General features: G+C 46.8%; 1 protein-coding gene across 4 annotated transcripts in view; it reads left to right on the top strand.

Moving 5' to 3' along the window:
* Positions 1 to 22,120, top strand: part of Nab2 (Nuclear polyadenosine RNA-binding 2) — an 89,859-nt gene that overhangs the window by 48,598 nt on the left and 19,141 nt on the right. For all 4 annotated transcript variants that reach the window (XM_084597387.1, XM_084597385.1, XM_084597384.1 and 1 more), the window contains 5 exons: positions 3,542 to 3,658; positions 3,798 to 3,842; positions 8,931 to 9,039; positions 16,054 to 16,283; positions 21,493 to 21,640. In XM_084597387.1, the coding sequence (XP_084453513.1) occupies positions 3,542 to 3,658; positions 3,798 to 3,842; positions 8,931 to 9,039; positions 16,054 to 16,283; positions 21,493 to 21,640 (649 nt within the window). The remainder of the gene's footprint in view (positions 1 to 3,541; positions 3,659 to 3,797; positions 3,843 to 8,930; positions 9,040 to 16,053; positions 16,284 to 21,492; positions 21,641 to 22,120) is intronic.

The following is a 22,120-nucleotide window of genomic DNA, read 5'->3' as shown; positions in this document are numbered from 1 at the left end:
CGCGGAAGTAGTGCCAAGGATATCTAGCAGGTTAGAAACCCAAGGATCTTGTCGTTGCTCGAAAGGCATATCCTCAATGGTGAGTGCTGACAAGAGTGTTTGAGGAGGGAACGATGAGTTAGGCGAGCACACCGGTGACCGAGAAAGAGCGTCGGCGTCAGAGTGCTTGCGGCCAGAGCGGTACACTACACGGATGTCGTATTCCTGAAGCCTGAGAGCCCAGCGCCCGAGACGGCCAGACGGATCCTTGAGAGACGCGAGCCAGCAGAGAGCGTGATGATCTGTAACTACCTCGAAGGAGTGGCCGTATAAGTAAGGGCGGAACTTCGTTACAGCCCACACGATTGCTAAGCACTCCTTTTCGGTAACGGAGTAGTTGGACTCGGCTTTGGTGAGAGCACGGCTGGCGTAGGCGACAACGTATTCGGAGAAGCCAGGCTTGCGCTGGGCGAGGACGGCGCCGAGGCCGACACCACTGGCATCGGTGTGAAGTTCTGTAGGTGCAGTAGGGTCGTAATGGCGAAGGATTGGCGGTGACGTTAGAACATTGCGCAGTGTCGCGAATGCATCATCGCAGGCTGGCGACCAAGAGGAGAGGTTAGGGGTGCCTTTCAAGAGCTGTGTAAGGGGGGCTATGATGGTTGCGAAATTCCGAACAAAACGACGAAAGTACGAGCAGAGGCCCACGAAGCTTCGCAGTTGTTTCAAAGTGGTCGGTTTCGGAAAGTCAGCGACGGCGCGCAGCTTCTCAGGATCAGGCAGAACTCCATCTTTACACACAACATGTCCGAGTATTGTGAGCTGGCGGGCACCAAAGCGGCACTTTTTGAGGTTCAGTTGAAGACCGGCGCGGGTTAGGCAGGTGAAGACCTGGCGAAGTCGAGTCAGGTGGGTCGGGAAGTCGGTTGAAAAGACGACGATATCATCAAGGTAGCATAAACAGATGTTCCATTTCAGGCCGCGCAGTACAGTGTCCATCATTCTTTCAAATGTGGCTGGGGCGTTACAGAGTCCGAATGGCATAACATTAAATTCGTATAGTCCGTCTGGAGTAATAAAGGCGGTCTTAGGACGATCCGCCTCTGCCATGGGCACCTGCCAATACCCGGAGCGTAAATCGAGTGAGGAAAAGAATTCTGCGCCTTGCAAGCAGTCTAGGGCATCGTCGATTCGTGGGAGGGGGTACACATCACGACGAGTGATTTTGTTGAGACGGCGATAATCAACACAAAATCGTATGGAGCCATCCTTCTTTTTAACTAGGACCACAGGAGACGACCATGGGCTACAGGATTCTCTAATTATTCCGCGTTGGAGCATGTCATCGACTTGTTGGGCAATAACACGGCGCTCAGTCGGCGACACACGATACGGCCGCTGATGGAGAGGTGGATGAGCGCCAGTGTCGATGAGGTGGGAAATGGTCGTCGTGCGGCCCAAGGAAGATTGCGGGATGTCGAAGGAGGAGCGGAATTGGTGTAGAAGGTCAAGAAGTTGCTCGCGGTGGCGCGGCTCTAGAGCGCTGTCCACAGAATGGTCAAAAAGGTCCCGCTGTAGCGGATCGGAAGCCACACGAGTTGGGGTCAAGGCGTCAACTTGGCAAACAGGGAATGACACATCATCAAAGGCGAACAGAAGGTCCACGGGCTCGATGCGGCCAAGGCACTCCCCTTCGATCAACATAGCGGGAGACGCAAGAGGATTGGCTACCAGAAGTGTGCTAGCGCCGTTGTTCATGTCAAGGACGGCAAACGGCAGCGGTAAGTGGCGGCGGCGGCAGACAACGTTAGAGGGCACAAAGAGGACTGTCGCGGCGGTGGTAAAAGAGGCAGTGAGGGGAACCAGAACAGCGCTTCCGGGTGGGATGGTTGTATCATGAGCTACGAGGAGTTTGGTCGCAAAAAGAGGACACGGCTCGTGGAACAGGGCATCAGACGGTGCATCACTCGATTCAATGAGCTCTACTTGAGGACTGGCGCAGTCAATGATAGCATGATGCTGGGACAGGAAATCCCAGCCGAGAATGACGTCATGAGAACATGTGGGGAGAACGACGAATTCGATGATGTACAAGGCTGCAGCAATGACGACGCGAGCAGTGCAGATAGCTGTCGGCTGTATACTGTGAGCGGATGCGGTACGAAGCGATAGTCCCTCGAGAGGCGTAGTCACTTTTCGGAGGGAGCGGCAGAGTTTTTGGCTGATAACTGATACAGCGGCACCGGTGTCGACGAGCGCAAGAGTATGAACACCTTCAACGATGACAGCAGTAACATTCGCGGGATTAAGACGAGGACTTTGAAATTCTGTCGAATACGCAGTTCGTGCCTCGCGAACTGCGGCGGTTAGTTTTCCGGCTGAGTAGCGGGTCGTCGGCGCATTGGCGAAATGGAGCGGCGACGTGGTGATGGCGAACGACGAGGCAGGAAGTCCGGAGGGTCAGGGGATGCTGTTGGATGGCCAAGCGATGGTGATGGCGATGCCGCAGCATTTTCCGTTCTTTGTCTTCTTTACAACATGATGATTTCATAGCTCCGTGTTGTATCTTTTTTTGATACAGTCGAACCTCGCTATAATGAACATCGATATTGCGAATTATTGGATAAAAACACAATTTTTCAATCAATCTAATTGCTCGCGTGCCGTGTTATTTAACGATGGCAACAAAAACTACCACGAACGGCCAATGGCCTCCGAGATCACACCTCCGCGCGCGGTGATCTTGGTGGTCATGAACGGCCAGGGCCAGACTCGAGTGTCGCCGCCGCCACCACTGCTCGAGTCTGGTCATGCAATGGCTGACAGGCATGTCACTGGCATGTCATCACCATCGTCTCGTCATGCCATGAGCCCCTGCCGTGCCTCTTTTTCGGTGACCGACCCGTGCTCATGCACGCTACACTCCCTGAATCCGTTGGCTCCGTCATGCAAATTGTGCACACAGGCAACATCCCTTCTTAATATTCATTTTTGCTCTGCAACACAGAACGAAAAGCAAGATTTTATGTTTTTACCAAGCTTTTAATTAAAAAATTGTGGGTTTTTGCCCCTTTGTGTTGTCCACATTACTGCGCATTTTGTTTCGTTTTATTAGCAAACTTATTTATAGGAATTTGGACGTGCACTTTTATAACAAATATTTTTATTAGCGAACTTATTCACAGGAATTTGGGCGCGCACTTTTATCATGAATATCATTATATGACAAATTCTCGTGCCCCGTACTACTTCGTTATAACGAGGTTCGACTGTATTTGCTAAGTGCCCTCATAAGTTGAGAGGAGAGCTGTAACTAGGCCTGTTAGCAAGATGAAAACTAGTCGGCCGATGTCAGCGCGTAAATGTATATACCACATGGAGTACATAGAAGCAATGTGGTATGTGCTTCTGTTCTACGCTGCAGGATTGAGCTGCTAGTAACGGGCACTGTAGTGATTGGTGGTCTGCTTTTGTTGGCTTGACCTGTGGTCAGCGCTACATTTTAAGTCGACAAGAGGAATGCTTGAGTGTCAACTGGTAGCCTCCTCTTCTGCCTATGCAGGGCTGCCGAGGGCGTCACGCATTGTGGGGGCCATTGTGCCCGAGGTGAGGGGGGATGGTACCAGCAGGGCCGGCACCAGGGAAAAGGCAGTAGCAGCAGCAGACACTGAGGAGGCAGGTGAGTGGAAAGGGCACCCCAGTGCCTGCTTTTCGTGTGCACTGGCTTGTCGATTCTGATGTTATTTTGTGTGCTGCACTTTGGCCCCCAGTCTTGCAGCCATTTATTGGAACCGGTTCTGATGTCTTGCTTCCCGCAGTGACCGATGGCGACAGCCAGAGCATGGAGCCAGAGGAGGACTCAGGTGAGTGTAGGCCAAGTTGCAAATTATGGCAGTTATGGAATTACTGCTATTAAATTGCTTTAATTTCATTACTTCATTTGAGGTAATTTGTAATCAAATGAATTACTATAGGGCAGTAATTTTGCAGCAAAAGTAATTAATTTTTGAAATTATTTTTACTAGAATACACATTTGCTATTTGTATAAACGAAACAATGTATGCGCGGTAGGACACCCAAAAAGCAAAAAATGAAGTGCTGAAAGCTTGGCCAGCTAGGAGGGCGTAACATGTAGGCTCCCTAGGACCAGCAGAACGGACCAACAGGAAGGGGTAGGAATAAGTAGATCTGTGGGAAGGTAGTGCGCAGAAAAGGAATCACGGGACAGGCATTGTCCCGTCCTCTCTTCTCTCGTGATTGTCATTTTTTGCACACTACCTTCCCATCACAATGAACCAACTTTCCCAACAATGTATCCGGATGAGTACAACTGTGTGTCTGAGACCACTGAGGGGCCACCGAAGAGGGCAGATAATCCAAGGCGAAGTTTAAAACTAGTCAGGAGCTCGCGGTTGTTGTATCGTGAAGGAGACAGTACGCAGCTATTGACTGCTGTTCAGCCGTTCTGTATTATTTTCTCTTTCCTCGCTCGCTCTGTGTGTGCGCATGCAATAAAAAACGCTTCATCATTATCATATTTCTCCCCGCACATTAAAAAAAAATGCTGGCAAATGCTTAGAGATCCTCTAATGCATCACATAGTCGTTGAATCTTGCTGGAAGTCTCTTCACGTGCACTTCTGCGGGGCACAGGAAGAGGACTAGACGTTGCTACTGCTGCGGTACATGTGTGTTGAGGAGGGTCCTTTGTTGGTTCTATATTTTGGGAAGAGCACGAGGGAGAGGAAGTGTCCGGGCTAACATCAGCAGTATGGGTGTTAGGCGAGGTTGGGCTCTGTGGTGTTGTAGAGGTTGAACTTTGGTCCACGTTTCCAGGACGTGAACTGGTCGGCCCTCGAATGCAGTCTGTTGGCAGCAAAATGTCGGCGAAAAGAGCCGCTGGAGCTGAGGATGAAGTTTGGCGCTGCACGACTGCTTGACTAACAGGCGAAAATTTGGATGAGTGCCACACACGTCCATTATCCAGCATATACGAGGCAGGACAACGTTGCTCTAGAATTCTTCGAGGCTTCGAAAACCGAGCAGCCAGCTTGCCTCATACAATCGAATTGCGAACTCTCACATAGTTTCCAGTTTGAAAGTCCTGGTGCCTGGCTCCACTCTGCTGATCTGCATAACATTTGTACTTGGCTTGCTTCTCCTCTAGCTGCTGGCGTAAGGGCTTAAGCGCTCTTGTAGGATCTATCGAGAAACACTGATCCGGCAGGCCCACGACATTAAGTCTTGTGCGAGGCAACCAGCTATGAAGCAGGATGAAGCAATTCCTGTCGTGGCATGTGGCATACAGTGGCAGACACCGAGGTAGTCGATGGTGGCTGTGCGTAAGTTACATCGCTCGCACAGATCCAGCTGAACTTATGCCTTAAAAACCCTATTAAATTGCTCCACAAGTTCATTGACTTGAGAGTGGTGAACCGAGGAGTAGCTGTGACATATTCCCCGTTCGTGAAGTAAAGTTTGCAGATCCGAGGATGAAAATTGTGTCCATGATCTGACACAACCGATGACGACTATATTTGTCCTATTGCCAGGGGTGTGAAACTCCCTATACCTCCCAGCAGCCATGAATTACAGACACTTACAGACGCTAGCTCCAAACTCCCCATTATAGCGGGAGGGGACGCTTAAAAAATGGACTTGACGGGGGAGGCCGTATAGCGGAGCGGTCCAAAAAAAACGGTGCGCTGAAGGGGGTGTTGGTAGCGTGCGCTTGCGTCCAGGAGAAAGCTCTGCCCGTGGATTTTCTACCGCATCATCGTTCTGCCGCGGCGCGACCGGCTCGCGGCAGGAACAGTGTGACGGAAAGAAAAACCACAAACATAGCGCTCTCGAAGGCGCAGGCGCTCAAGAGCAAGCGTACCCGACCGCAGCAAGAAATAGCACAGAGAACAGCAGATATTGTTTCCTTTTTTTATTAACTGCACGTGCAACAGAAAATAAAAAGATGCGACGAGGTATCCCTCACACATACACACACATACACTTTACATAACCAAAAGTTTACAGTAGTGTTCTGTGTTCTGCGCTAACATTGTAATCTTGCATGCTTGCTTTATCGCTACAACAGAACCCAGTTTGCCGGCACTGCTTCTGTCAGCATGTGTACAGTTGATATGAAATTAAATAAATGATGCACATATTCATTCTACGCTTTCCATACCATCAAAGCAATGTAGAAACATGGAGCAAATACCTGCGTTACTAGTTACCTAGTGGTTGGTATTTGATGCAAGTAATCTCATGGGCTATACATAACCAACATGCATGATTAAAAATTTACACTACCCTTCCTGGAAGAACCGTCTTCTTCGAAACGCACTTACGTCTTTCCACAGCACATGAAGGTAACAAGTTCAACAACACGAACCACAGCAGATATCGCAATGGCCAGCACAATCAGCAGATGAGATGGGCCCATGGAACTGGAGCTGCACGCAGACAAGTCTCTCATCTCACGAAGGGGCGAAGAGCCAGCAGGAATGAGATGCACAGAGTAAAAAAACCGCGACGAAAAATCGCGACTTTGGCCGATAAGCCAACACGCAAAGAATTCATAGCTCCAGGCTATGCAGACGACCGACGCAGACGACGGTTCTAATTCAAAACGAGCGAAGTCATAACGGTTGCAGCGGTTCACGCGAGAACGAAGCAAGCCACGCAGCGGAGTCGGCGGCGCCGTCAGTGCGAGTGGAATATTTAGGCGCGAGGGAGAAATCCTCCTCCCAGCTTTTTCTTTCCTCCTTTCGCATCCGCTTGCGAGAATTAGACGGGACGGAAGTGCCGCTGACTTTCCGCGGCCCGCTATTGCTTCTATTTGCAATTTCTGAGACCAGATGGCAGTATTCATCCATGTTGTGCCATTTTTCTCTCTTTTTTATTTTTTTCCCTCCTCTACGACCCGCGCGCGAAACTTGGCTGCCTCTGTGCCGCAAGAGAAGGACAGTGGGCGTAAAATAAAGTGTTTTGATGACTCCTCTTCAGACGGCAGCTCTTTAGAGCTTTGCTCGGAAACAGAATGTGACGTGTTTTCATCTGAGGACTCTGACGACGATTCTGCAGACGGAACGGAGGACTTTACGACTGCCCATGGTGGTTCTGTGTCGATGTTTCAAATCCACCTGCTGCCCCGCCGCGTTTCCCATGTACTCAAACGCCTAGAATAATCGTTGCACTGCCTGGCACTGATAATTGGTTTGATTTTTTTTTTTTTTTATGAGATGCTTTTTCGCAAGACAGGTGTGCTATTCAGTGAAGCCAACTTTAGGCAATGTTTTTTTTTTGTTTTCTTTTTTTTGCAATTTTTGAAGTAAAGAAACCCCTTGCAGTTGAAAGAATGGCATTGTTTTATTCAGAAAAAAAAAAAAGTTTTGTGAACTGAACGAAAAAACTTCCGGTATATTTGGTACAATTTTTGTTTATGGTATAGAAAGTGGCAAATGTCTTTAAACCCCAGTAAAACAGTATGTGTGACAATCACACATAAACGCCAGCCGTTTGATGCAAGAAAACAAACTGAATCAGATAACAGAATATACATACCTGGGAGTGACTATTACTTGAGACCTCGTTTGAACACACACATACATAACATTGTCGCCAAAGCAAACAAAAGATTGGAATTGATTAGGCGGTCACTTGAGTCTGCTACACAGTATACTAACTTACGGCTTATAAGATGCTAGTACGCCCCATAACGGAATATGCGTTTGAGGTGTGGGATCCCCCCACTCAAACACTTACAACCGAACTGGAGCGAGTGCAGCGACATGCTCTTCGCTTTACCTATTCTCGCTTCTGAAAACAAGATCCAGTAACCCCACTTCACATTTTAGCAAACTTGCGCCCTCTTCAGCATCGAGGGAAACAAAAAAAAAAACTCATTCTTTTCTATAAGATTATGAACAACATAGTGCACATCGATAAGCAGCAATACATAAGTGAAGCCACTTCATGTATCACTCGGGGTAAACATTGCAGGCATGTAAAAAAACAGAAGTTTCCTAAGCACTGCTACCAGCATTCTTTATTCCTATCCGCAGCTAAAGACTGGAACAAACTACCAGAATATGTAGTGCTCGCATCAAGTGTAGATATGTTCGCTACTCGTATTCATGTATTGCTAGTCTAGTGACTGATATAATGCACTTTGCATTTGTGCTAAACATGGTCTTTTAACATTGTTCTTTGTTTGGTTGCATTGAGATTTTCATGCATGTTTGTTTGTTGCGAACAGATCAGTTCCATTTTTTGAAGTGTTAAAACTTGGCACTGAATGGACGGTGCTTGTGTTTTGTTTATTGTGTTCCCGCTTTGTAGTCTGTACTACCCTTATATCACTCCTATCTTGGTCCTGACCGGACTGATAGTATCTCAAATAAATAAATAAACTAGTTGCCGCAGGAAAACAGGCAGAAATGCCCATGGCACTAACATTGCCGGGTCGGGGTTGATTCTTGGGACCACTGAAGAAATAAATACTAACCTGCTGCTTTGGGTAGCAAGCCTCTGGCTTCGCTGCTCATTTACATCTTGAGCGCAGTGAAAATGATGGGCGTTCAATCGTGCATCTATTTTCGTTCTGTTGCCACTGTTTTGTCTTTGCAACGGTGCGAGCTGCTGGAAGGAAAAGGGAGGAGATAGTTGTCAGGGACGAAATTTGGCAGGAAGACAACAGAAGAATGTGTACATCGGGATGTCTGGAGAGAGGCTGCTCTTTCATTCACTCTGTTTTGTTAGATTTAGTATGCGTGAAATTTTGCACAATTTTATAGGAGAGTCATCAGTAATGTAATCTAATTCTTTTTCGAAGCTAACTTTGCTATGTATGCCAATTTGCATGCATTTAAGTACGTATTTGTGGAACACAGTTTGCGAACCCTTGCGCTAAGGCACGCCTGATGGTGGGCCTCCACCTGCCCTTTTCCCTGCAGACCTGCTGGAGCTGGAGGTGGCGCGGGAAGAGGTGCACTCAGTGGTGAGGGACGCCACGCCCACCTCTACGCCCAAGCGCCAGAGTGGGCCCGACGACTTGACGGGGATGTGAGTAGGCACTGTTTTCTTATTATGCCTAGTGGTTCTTCTGTGGTGCTAGCAATTGCAGGCAGCCACAGAAGCAGTCAGGACGCGCAGGGGTCAGTGCACCTCGAAAACTGCCAAAAGTCTGTAAAGTATTATTGGTCGCATTAAAACCTCGATACCCGCATTCCCCACACATTAAAGAATACAGTATGTATGCCAAAATCTATCTCAATGTGACCGAAACGAGTGCATGAAATTTGTGCACGAAATCTGCGTTTGGCCTTAAATAAGGAGCTGTGAAAAACGTAATTGAAGGTTGTAAAATGGTCTAGTGGAAAAGCTTGGTTTTGCTGGTGAAAATTCTTTTTTTATTTTTACTTCCTGGGAGTGTTAAGTGATGAGCCATCCTAGGGAGGAGAAAAGGGCTTACCGGCTTGCACAACCTTATACTGCAGGCGGCGCTGTGCTTTGACATACTTTGACACATTACACGCTTGAAAATGGGTCACATCTGCACCTCTCATAGCCAGCGCAAGGGTTTTAATGCGTTTTTTTTTTTATATATATATAAGTTCCCAGTCATTTCTGGCCCTGGTTTTATCTGTGAAATAGAAATGATCAAGGTTGCTCAAAAAGTCGCGACAGCAAAACTTATTCCTTCCTAAGAAAATTTACCCTTTTTGACGCACGTATCCCATTAATAGATTTTTACAAGCAAAAGTATGTGAGTTACTTTTCTGTTGAACTATAGTATTTGGAGTCTGACATTGCAGCATTGAAGAACATTTCTTGCTAGTTTGTCTTACAGGATGTCACATTCCTCATGGCGTCCAAGCTCAGCACGCAGCAAGAAAGTGCACACGGGGTGCTGCAAAGCATGTTGTGCTCACCTTTGCTTGACTGACCTGATCTCATCGACCAGAACAGACTGTGCAGAAGAATCTCGATTATACTATTGCGAGCTACTATATATTAATCTTTATTTGTAGCTGCTGACAGCTGCTGGCACGGGGCCTTATCACTTTGCTTGTATCGCACAGAACAATCTTGTGCTGTTTGTTCACATTCCTTGTCGCCAAAACACGACTTTATCACTTTGTTTATAGCACAGGATGTGTCATGATGTATCTTGAATGATTCCAGCAAAGCTTGATGGCTTCCAAAGGGTTCCATGTTATTCTAGCTTCCTTTGTCAGTTTAAGCAGACATTTCTTCACAGAGTTTAAATTGAGTGTTGCCGAATGCAGTAGGCATTTGTAGTTTGGTGACTGATGAGCATGCTTGCCACTGTTGCTGCCGCCGAGTAGCTTAATTCTTTTGCTGATGCAAGTCAGCTCAATGAAGAGTTTATTTCTGTGCAACCTCCACCACCGTGTGTGATATTACGATCACAGTTGATATGAATTCATAGTATTCCCCAGCAAGAGGGCATGGCTTTGGGTGCTCAGGACAATCTTTCACATTACTGCGGGTGGTACGAATGAGTGAACCGTGGCCATGCCTTTGAGTACTGCTTTGGTGTAGCTTACGTGTAGCTTAGTGGTTGGTTGCACTCGACTGTGAGTAAATTCTGTCATCCATAAGGTTATCCACATGAATGAATTTCCTATGCTGCTGCATATGTATTTTTGTTTGTTTATGTATTGGATGACAAGAAATTGGATTATATTGCCAGAAACTATTGCAGAGGTGGGACAGCTATGCCACAAGCTATAAACCGGTCAAAATTGTGCTGTGCTATGCCCAGAGGCCGACTTCTTTGTACAGGAAAACCTCATTAATTCGAAGTCTTTAGGACCAGAAGGAATGTTCGAATTAACCAGGTTTTCAAATTAACCGAACACCGGAAAAAATCTGGACCAGGCAGACATTTCATTGTGAGAACATGCTGGGTGTACACCCCCCTCTTCTTACCACCTAACTGTCATCAAAGAAAACACGCTGTCAGCTGTGATCAAAACGTCAGTTTTTTTTGCATCGTTCGCTCAACGAGGTGTTTGCTGCTATCACACGTTCAAATGATTTTGTGGCAGTGGACACACCACAGTTGAGGTATGATAAAGTGAACATGCTCAAAACCAAACTTATGCAATAGGGCGAGCTGAGCAACTATTTTTGCGATCACGTGTGAGTGGTGATGAGGCGAAGAAGACATGCCATTGATGTCATCATGTACGATTGTTACCATGCAAGGTGTACGGAAGGTTGGGAGGATGGCACGGCTGAAAATATGGCACAGGGGCACTCCTGTGGTCGTTTTACTGAAACTGATTCTAGTTTATATGCAATTACAGGACAAAAAAGAAAGGATGGCACAAACAAAAGTGCTGGAGCCAGCCCTCTAAACTAAGCGTTTTGTTTTGTGACCTGAATGGTGCATCTTGCAGCATAGTTTCGTTTGCACACCTTCTCTTTGTGACAGCATAAGAATGCGTTTGGCGGCTTGCAGTGTGGCAAACCAGGTATGCGGCACCAGAGCAGCCTGTATCACAGCGATCAATGCTTAAGAGACAGCATTCCAAAGGTGTCATGAGGAACATGCAAAAAGGTTTTGGGGACTGCTCAGTGTGTTTTCCGAGGTGATTGCACTTTACAGCACGACGGCGTGCCATTGGGGGCACATTATTATGTCCTTTTTAGGAGTTCTTGTAGTATGTCCCAAAAGAACACAGCATCACGGCACAAAATAAAGCAACTTCAACACAGCTGGGTTGAGGGATGTGCATTGGGGTGTGCGAGTGCATAAATTGGGTTGTGGCATGTTGCACGGCATCACCTGTGTGAACCGCGCCAATTGCTGGCTAATACAGTCGAACCCGGTTATATCGAACCCGGATATATCGAATTTTGGTTATATCGAACTCGTGGAATATCCCCTTGAAAATCCCATGTAAAAGTATAGGAAAGCCATGTCATATATCGAACTCAATTTCACCGGTCGTTCGATATATCGAACTCCGCACCACGCACTGGAAAGTGGGCCTTCCCCAAAGGCGATCGCATCACCCTTGGCCGCTTGCCGCGTGACGTTTTCAAGGGCGGCGGTTGCTCTGAGCAGCACCGCGCCCATTCCCCAAAGGCGCGCGCATCTGCAGTTATCGTTTCTCGCGCGCCAGCACATGACGTTTGCAAGCCATGTGCGTGGGTGTGCCCATTCTTTTGCCGAGCTATCTTTCCTTCAGCACACGCTACGCATGCACCAAGCCAGCTCAGCCCGTTTCCAGACAGACGTTGGACGCTTTAGCATGTGTTGCGAACCCCCTGCGCGCGGCGGCTGACGTGGCTCTCTCTCTCTCTCTCTCTCTCTCTCTTTTTTTTGCTAGAGTCATTCATTTTTATCGGCGTGCTATGGCGACTGCGGATGTTAAGAAGCGGCAGGGCTTTTTTTTTCTTTTGGTGGGAGTCGTTTATTCTTGCATGTATGAATCAACGAAAGCACACGCTCAACTGCTGCGATCATGATGCCCGCCTCAAGCGCGGCGTGATAAATCGAACCAGGCTTGCGCAATCAGCCATCACGGGCACTCTGCCAAGTTCGCTCCCGGTCACCGCAGGAGCTAACAAAAGATAAACGCGCCCTGACGTTATCGCCGCGCAGCATCTTGGCACGCTGCCAAGAAATGAGCTGTGGATGAGAGGACCGAAGCGGAGTGACGCGCGCCATCGACATGCAAGCGAAAACGCTCGCGATTTCTGATTTCTGCCGCGGCGACACAGAAACCTTGTTTTGAGCTGCCGCGGTGGCTCGAGCGGCGAGAGGGACGCAGTTCCAAGTTTGAAAAATTTCGCTCTGTCGCTGCCGCATCGTCGCTGAGATCGCTCAATCGCTCGCATGTGAGCGAGCTGGCCTTAATGATTTTTTTTTTTTCAAATTCTCGGGTGCAAAAGTGGAGGGTGGGTATATTAAGTGAGTGGGTTGATTACGCGACAAATGCGGTATAGTTTTTTTGCATCGTAGTGCCGTCACAAGCCGATTTTTGTATATCGAATTATCGATATATCGAACTATTTCGCGATCCCCTTCGAGTTCGATATATCTGGGTTCGACTGTAAGGCGGATTTATGGGGAACAAGGTCATAGCTCTCCCCTGCCCGCTCTGCTCCCTTTGTGAGAAATCTTGCATTTTTAGGCAAGAACAAAATCCAGTAATTACATGGTTCAAATGCGGCCTCCAATCGCAGCTTCAGGAGTGACCCATAATGAACCCCTGTCGGTGGCATGTTCTCCAAATCTGCACAGGCCTGATTTTTATGTATCCAAACATTCTCACGGAAATCGTTCAAGATACGTGGTGACAAATATGCCACCTGTGTGGTTAACTCTGTGGTGTGTTAATTACCTCTACCTCAGTGACATTTTGGAATATTAAGAGTTCAATCAATCAATCAATCAATCAAAGTGATCTTTATTTGTATGCAACGAAAATACATAAAGAGTATTTGGACAGATAGTCATGGGGCTAGATGGTCCTGTACAGAATAAACTTGATCAGGCAGCCTTAATGAGCACACACACAAAAATAAAAATAAAATATAAAACAAACAAACAAACAAACAAAAAGAATCAACACGCACGGAGGAAAATACATTTCAGCAAACAATTAATAGACGAGTAATACAAAACTCAAGCGTACATAAAAAAAAGTGGGGGGGGGATCATGACTCTTCTTGGCTGTTAATAAAGAACATTTTGCAACTCATTTTAAAGTTAACTGCAAGTTTCACATTAATAGGCAACGTGTTCCAATGTTTTGCTCCAGAAAATTGCACTAAACGTTCTCCGTACACATTGTGGCAGGCAGGGAGGTTGAAATTGCGATTTAATGCGTGTCTTGTATTGCGAGATGGTAACAAGAAAATACCAAATGGCAACGGAATACTAGTATTAATGATGTTATTTACCAATACACAGATTTTGTATTTAAGCATGGATTTTAATGAAAGTACTCGATTTTCTAGAAATAAATTATTGTTGCTGCAGTTGGAAGATATGTGATATATTATACACAATGCTCTCTTCTGCCGTCTCTGCAAGAGAAGTAGATAAGTTTTGTACATTTGTTCCCAAGATTCACAGCAGTAGCTGATGTGGCAGTGAAATAACGAAAAATACAGGGAACATAGTATGATGTACGGGAAATACCTTTTCGCCTTGGTAAGTGCGTAGCAGCTGAAAGCTAGCTTTTTAGATAGCTAATCTATCTGCTCTTGCCAGTGCAAGTGTTGGTCAAAGATGATACCAAGGTATTTGAAAGAAGAAACTTGCTGAACACAATCATTGTTTAGAGATATATGAATCATACTAGGGTCAATGTTTCTTCTCTTGGAGTGGAATGCTACATATTTAGTTTTATCTACATTTATTGTTAGTTTATTAGCACGAAACCATTCTTAAACATTAAACAGTTCGGACGTTATCGTGTTTTCTAGGCCCAAGAGTGACTCAGATGTGAACAAAAGAGCAGTGTCATCTGCATACATAAAGACTTTTGAAAATTGAACGGCCTGCGGTAGGTTGTTCACGAAAATAGAAAACAAAACAGGACCCAATACAGATCCTTGCGGGACCCCGCAAGTCACAGGTAGTAGTGTGGAGTGTCTGTCACTCAGCACTACTTTTTGTTTTCTGGCGGAAAGGTAGCTATCAAAGAACTGGAAAGAGGCATTATTAATACCACATGCTTTTAATTTTTCCAATAACTGTGAGTGACAGATGCACTCAAATGCCTTTTTTATGTCGAGGAATATTACTATTGCAATTTGATTTTTGTGAAGAGCAGTGTTAAAATGGTTTGGTTTGGTTTGGTTTGGGGGGTTTTACGTCCCAAAGCAACTCAGGCTATGAGAGACGCCAGTGTTATTATGGTGAGAAAGTGATGTGACAGCAGTGGTTAATCATGTTAATCAAGGTTTGCATATTTGTACTTGAAGTTGTTCCATAATGTCACATTACCGCTACAAAATGATTGGGTATACAGTCGAACCCGGATATATCGAATTTTGGTTATATCGAACTCATGGAATATCCCCTTGAAAATCCCATGTAAAAGTATAGGAAAGCCGTGTCATATTTCGAACTCAGTTTCACCGGTCGTTCGATATATTGAACTCCGCACCACGCACTGGAAAGTGTGCCTTTCCCAAAGACGATCGCATCATCCTCGGCCGTTTGCCGCGTGAGAGGTGTAATGAGAGGAGACAGTTCGGAAGTAATGAGAGTAATGACGGAAGTAATGAGAGGGGACAGTTCGGCTAGGGCAGCGCCGTGCCCATTCCCTAAAGGCGCGCGCATCTGCTGTTATCATTTCCCGCGCGCCAGCACGTGACGTTTGCAAGCCATGTGCGTGAATGAACCGGAGAGAACCGGTGGGAACGAGAGGGGAAAAACGCGACAGAGCAAAGCGCAAGGGTGTGCCCATTCTTTTGCCGAGCTATCTCTCTCCTTCCTCTTTCCCGGCCTTCATTCGCAGTAGCATGCGCTAAGCTTGCGTCAAGCCAGCGCAGCCAGTTTTCAGACAAAACGTCGGACGCTTTCTCCAGGGTACGTGTGTTGCAAACCCTCTGCGCGCGGCGGCTGACATGGCTATGGCACCTGCGGAAGTTAAGCGGCAAATCTATCTATCTTTTTTTTTTTTTTTTGCGAGATTAATCTATTTTTATCGTTGTGCGGTACGCGCGGCGTAGCGTGCATAAGATATGGCGTTACGAAGCGGCTTGCATGTGAGCGAGCTGGCCTTAGTGCTTTTTTTTTTCCAAATTCTCGAGTGCAAAAGTGGAGGGTAGGTTCATTATGCGAGTAAGTTAATTACGCAACAAATACGGTATCGTTTTTTCACATCGTAAGTGCCGTCCCAAGCCGATTTCTGTATATCGAACTATTTTGGGATCCCCTTCGAGTTAGATATATCCGGGTTCGACTGTATTTCTGCCTCATGCCTGCTCCAGAATGCATATTTTTCTACTTCAGGAGACCTGTGTTTAGTTGGACACATGCTTGGTATACCCGTTGGTCAACAAATGGTTTTCTTCTTTCAGCGCACAACGGATGGGTGCATCGGGTGATGCTGCCTCTCCCAAGCAGTGGCCCCGGTTTGTGGTCACCTTGGATGGAGTGGACCCGGCCAGCTTCCAGGGTCGCCGCGAGGTGCTGGCTGCCACCGACCTAGACGAGCTGCCCGATGAGGAGGGAGAGGAAGAGCTGGTACAGCAGAGGCCGTCGGTCAAGACCCGCCTACGTATGCCACTGCCGCGGGTCACCAGTGCCGGTGGGTGGCACACCCAATGTGCATTGGGACACACTTTGCTGGCAAAATGCGGTGCTGTGTGGCTGCAGACAAGGAAGGGTGCAGTCAATTGCTGGTTATGGTTGGAATGTGCACCATTGCTGAGAAATAGCTTAGTGTGCATACATAGATAAAAAGTTTGCTGGAAGTGGCACAAATGCGGTTAAACCAGGTTATAACAAAATTGTAAAATGTCCGTATTCATTATATGCAGTTTTTGCATGAAGACTCAAAAGAATAATGCATAACAAAAACCAGATTAAAAATTGATTGTAAGGGAAACCAGCTTGAAAGCATTTTAGTAAATCTGAAGGCGCAACTGTGGCAGCAGGCTTCATTTCCATCGCAGCTTGTGACACGTGTGCAAGGAGGGGGTGGTGGCGGAGGAGTCAATCTAGGGAGAGTGCGTGTGTTAGTGCCATCGCTGGGTGAGGAGGCGCCTACGTCAATGCGCATGTTCTCACTCGCCCACCACTGTTGTCCAAGGAAACCTACTCTGCCTTGTGCCACTGGTGCTCTCCACTGTTCCTGCTACCGGCGCGCGGGAGCTTGCGAGCAATCGCGTGGTGGCAATAGACTCATACAGCTCCCTTCGTGTCTTTTTTATTGTTCTGTTATTTTTCGCTGCTTTTGAGCAGGAATTATTGTAGTGCTAGATTCAAAAAAGCGAAAGCGGCGAGACTGCTTCGTTTTTCACGTAAATGTATCGTCGGCGCTGAAACATGACGCGTTGTATGAACTGCGGTCGCTCGTTGCTATCGTAGACGTTCCACTTACATCAATTATCGTCATGACACTTGCGGGGTTGTGCCGAATTTTTAGTAATTCAGCACTAGGTAAGAGATAGTCAGCGCCGCAAGCTCGTTATACCAAGGTCAACCGCCACGACATGCTCGTTACATGTAGTTTTGAAATGCATGGCCTTCAATGAGGGCGGCGTTGGGGAATTGAAAAACTTCTTAATATCAAGGAATTCGCTACATGGAGGATCGTTGCGTAGAGGTTTAACTGTAGATCTCGGAAGCTGAAAGGGGATGTTTACGCCTTCTTCGCTGCTCCCACCTGAATGTTTCTGTGGCTGTTTCCACCATAAACCTGACCGCTCCAACAGCAAGACTCAAAGGCCTCTCCCGTGTCACTTCATTTCACCACTGGGTCCAGTGCCATCCACTTTCTTGCCATTATCATCATCATCATCACCACCAGCCTGATTATACCCACTGCAAGGCGAAGACCTCTCCCATATTTCTCCACTTAACCCGGTTCTGTGCTAGCTGCGTCCACTTGACCCCTGCGAACTTCTTAATCTCATCCGCCCACCTAACTTTCTGCCGCCCCCTGCTACGCTTTCCTTCCCTTGGAATCCAGTTTGTTACCCTCAGCGACCATCGGTTATACTCTCTTCGCACTACATGTCCTGCCCATGTCCATTTCTTCTTCTTCTTCTTCTTACCATAAACTTCTTAATCATATCCGCCTACCTAACTTCCTGCCGCCCCCTGTCACGCTTTCCTTTCCTTAGAATCCACTGCCTTCCTCTTGCCTGCTTATTACGCCTTTACAACCTAATGTTACACCTTGAATTTGCACCTGTCATTTCCTTCGGGGTGTTCACGGAGCACCAAATCGCTATATGTACTTGTAGAAGGGTGCCCGAGAGCACTTTTGCCGGACCTTGGCTGCTTTTGACAATAAATTGCTATAATTTGAACTTCAAGGGACTGGGAAGCTCAAACTATCGAATGGCTACTAAAAGACTGGCAGGAAGCTCGAATTATCGAATGGCCCCGCAACGCCTGACAGGAATCGCTTGTATCAAAGTGAATTTTTTTTGTGAAAGAGTAGGCAATAATCACCTGCTTTTCGTTTCCACTTCCATCATGCTTTATTACGTGCACGCTTTCGGGAGTGTAGAAGCTGTACTATTTGAAAATGGGAAGGGCCATCCCAGCACACTGTATAGGGCGACGCGATAGCAGTGGTGCCTCTTCAGCGGCCTGCATTTCGTGTGAGGGGCTTCACTGCGCAGTGTGTGAATGGCAGTTGACAAATGCATAGTCGTGATACTATGAAAGAGCTGATGCGATGTAAGTAGGGAAATGCACAGTGCCACCAATCAACATCTGAAACAACACAACATAGCCGATAGCTGTCATTGCCTCAAGCTGGTGCTAAGGTTGTAAGAGTGAAACCGAAACTAAGTGGTTGGCAAATTCCCAAAGATGCGGCCATGCCAGCCATTTTGCGAACATCAGAGGTATGTGGTCTGGATTAGCAGCATGCAGTTCAAGTTTAAGAAGGGCTATACAATCGCCAACCAATGTTTTGGACCCTGGAAAACCAGGCAATGCGAAAAAAAAAGAATTCGCAGTAAAAAGTCGCTTTATTTAACGCACAGCTTTACATTCCTTCCCCATTTCGGAATTGATGCAGCCTCATGACGAGGCTGCCCTATCACATCGGCATTTCTCTGTCCATATGCCAGTTGCCACACCACTGAGAGGTATATATTTCAAATTATCCATGGTGAAATCAATCCGCGTTCAAATTAACGGGCTTTTTAAACATTGAGGTTTTATGTGTAGAACTGTGCTACTCAGCCAGACCAAGTACTCGTGCAGTTTTAATTATCCAAAAATTTGAATGATTGAAGTTTGAATAAGTGAGCTTTCTCTCTATTCAGTGTGCCATTTGTTGAACATTCCGTTTGTTGCTATGGTTTGCAGCTCCAGTTGTGTTGCCATCAGCATATAGTGCCACTGAAAGAAAGGGAAAATGCTGTCATTCTTCGTCAGTTTTTTAAATGAAGGGGATTGCAGTGCATTCACAATCACATTGACAAAAGAGTGCCTAACAGGTCTGCAGAACATATGGTGACTGGCCAAATGGCAAACATGACTAAAGTTACTGTTTCCAAGGTCTCGCAATCAAACCCCGGCCATGATGGCTGCTTTTAGATGGAGGCGAAACTGAGAAAAATGCTTGCGGCATGTTGTGCAGTCTCTGCACACATTGGAAGAACCCCAAGTGGTCTGAATTCATGTGGAGCCCTCTTATTCATAGCCCATATGCAGTTTTTTACATTTGACTGTGCATGCTTCATGGGTCTTGCGCGTAGCATTGGTATGACTAGGAGAGGAATTAAGCCTGAGAGTGAAATGTTACTTATTGCTAGAAGTGCTTCATTACTCTCGCTAACAGGCAGCACATTGTCATATACATTGTCATGCAGAGTTGACGTGATGGCGTGCATGTTTTTCCGACACATTTACCAACTTTTGGCACAGTGCCAGGTCATGGCAACGACGCCATTTCAGTGGAACCAGCTGTATTTGCTGGTTAGCTAGTGTTCAACTCCACTCGAACTGATTAAGACTTGCGAAAGTACTGTGTGGCATGGTTATGGCAGGTTGGCATTAAGAGTTTGGCAAAGTGTTACAGGTTTTTGGTTGGTTTGGTTTTTGGGGAAAGGAAAGGCACAGTATTTTTCTTGCTTGACACCTGCACTTACAATTAACGCAATGGGCACAATTGGAGATACATGTAGTCTGAATCACTATCGCAGACAAGTCTCCAGCTTGGCTAGGAGATGGAGGCTAAATGGAAAGTGAACTGGTATGATACCACCCTGAACAAAGGTTTGTCCGCTGTCTTGATACAAAAGGTCACGCATGTTTTTGTACGGTGGCAACACTTTTTTGACATGCAGTAACTAGCTGTGTATGCTGTGGCATAACAACTGAGGAGATAGAAGTTATCGTTTCTCTTGAGGTCAGTGGCCATTCGTGGGCACCTGGCATGGAGTGTGTGCTTGGCATTTGTTCACTGATCTCTGGGGTTTGCTTCACCTGGGTCAGCTTTTAGTGACCCTGTTGAAATGAGACTCAAGACATGATAGTCAGCTGTGAAAAGGAAAATGGCAGTTTCGGGAAGAAGAAATGTGCATGGGCATGTAATGCTAAGGCTGACAGACTGCATTTCCAGGGAAGGCAGGTGCAGATCGGGTTGGTGGAAAGTCAGGATACGACAGAGGCCTCTGCTCTGCAGTGGCTGCAGTGGTGATGCTCTCTCATCTTTCCATTTTCTAACTTCTATTGCAGTGCGAACCACAAGAACGGACGACGACAGACAGAGTGAAAAGAGCGCTGACTTCCAACTATTTATTTCTCTGATATGCCACGCATTTATACACATTTGAAGCTTCAGCAGGAAAGAGCAGGAAAAGCAATCAGCATGAAAGGCATAGGCGATAGGACAAGGCCCTTATCACCATTGATCCAGAAACTTCAGCTCTTTCTTGGTTAGTGTGACTGATGGCATGCTTACACACCTTTCCTCTGTACGAGCTGTGTTTACCGCCTCATTTATCTCCCTGACACACTGATCATTGTGTCGAGCAATGATTGTGCTTTTTTGGAACGCAAGCACGCAAGGTTTTCTGCGGCGACGTGTAGACTCATCGCCACAATTACGACAGTGCGTGCAAAGATGGCCCTGGTCACTATTATTTACATTCTTGTTGTGTTCTTTCAATCTAGTATTTATACACCTACCGGTTTGTGCAATGTATTCGCGTCCGCAGGACAACGGAACGCGATATACAACACCTTCGTTGCAAGTGACAAACCGATTCTGGTGTCTAATCATGCACGATTTTTTCTTTTTGCTATAGCACGGGTTAGTTTTCTTGCATAGAACTGGTAGTTTGAGTGGGGCCGAAAACACGTCAACACCTGCGTGCTTTCCAATCTTCTTCAGGTTGTGGGAAGTCTGGTGGATATACGGAATGACTGCTACTCTTTTGCGTGCATCCGGGCCTGTCACGGCATTCTTTTCAGATTGAAGGACTTGTTTCATTTTCTGGAGCAGGCCCTCGGCCGCAGAAACTACAAGGGCCTCCGGGAACCCCGCGTCAGACAGGCGTCTATTTTGCAGGGCTAGAAAATGAAACAAGTCCGGCAATCTGAAAAGAATGCCGTGAAGCTGAAGCTTGAAGCTTCAAATGTGTATAAATGCGCGGCATATCAGAGAAATAAATAGCTGGAAGTCAGCGCTCTTTTCACTCTGTCTGTCGTCGTCCCTTCTTGTGGTTCGCGCTGCAATACAAGTTAGATTTGAACCAACTAGCCTGCCAACCAACTGTTCTGGAATACATTTTCATTTTCCCCTTCTCCCTTACATTTTGGCGCAGAGCTAATGGAGGGCGTGGTTGAGGAAGAGGAGGCCATGGTGGTGGATGATGGGGGGGCTGCTCCCCGCCTGCTCGAGAAGTGCCGCTACTGGCCTGCCTGCAAGAATGGCGACCGCTGCCCCTTCCACCACCCCAGTGTGCCCTGCAAGTGAGTGGCGGTGGCATGCTTTAAGTGTCCGCATGTGTGTCCATGTCAACGCGTCACCATACTCTGCCTGTCAGGAGAGCTTAGACGGTTGAATTAGTCACAATTTCACCATTGCTATATGGGTGTCTACTGACACGGTGTCATGAAAGAAAGAGAATGGTGCTGCTTGGACCTAATTCCAGGAAAAATGCACAAATTTGCTATTATCCATGGCTACATGGAAAAATGTGCGACCTTGGTTGTAATATACTCCCAGTCTTTCCAAAGGTGAGCAATGAGGATAAGAAAACTAAAAGACTGGTAGATATTGACTCCCTCATTGTCATCCCAATTTGTCGATCCAGCTGTTGGAGGCCGACTAAGGAGTAGGTTTTGAGATGGGGGGGGGGGGGAGGGGGAAAGATAGCAGCATGATTAAAAACGACCCTCTGCTTTGTTCCCGTTGAACTCAGAGTAAGTCAGAAAGAAAATAAACATTGT

This window comes from Amblyomma maculatum, chromosome 3 (genome assembly GCF_055883805.1).
Source record: "Amblyomma maculatum isolate TAMU_Amacu chromosome 3, ASM5588380v1, whole genome shotgun sequence".
NCBI classification, from domain to species: Eukaryota; Metazoa; Arthropoda; class Arachnida; order Ixodida; family Ixodidae; genus Amblyomma; species Amblyomma maculatum.
This window is presented reverse-complemented; position numbering and strand designations above follow the sequence as displayed.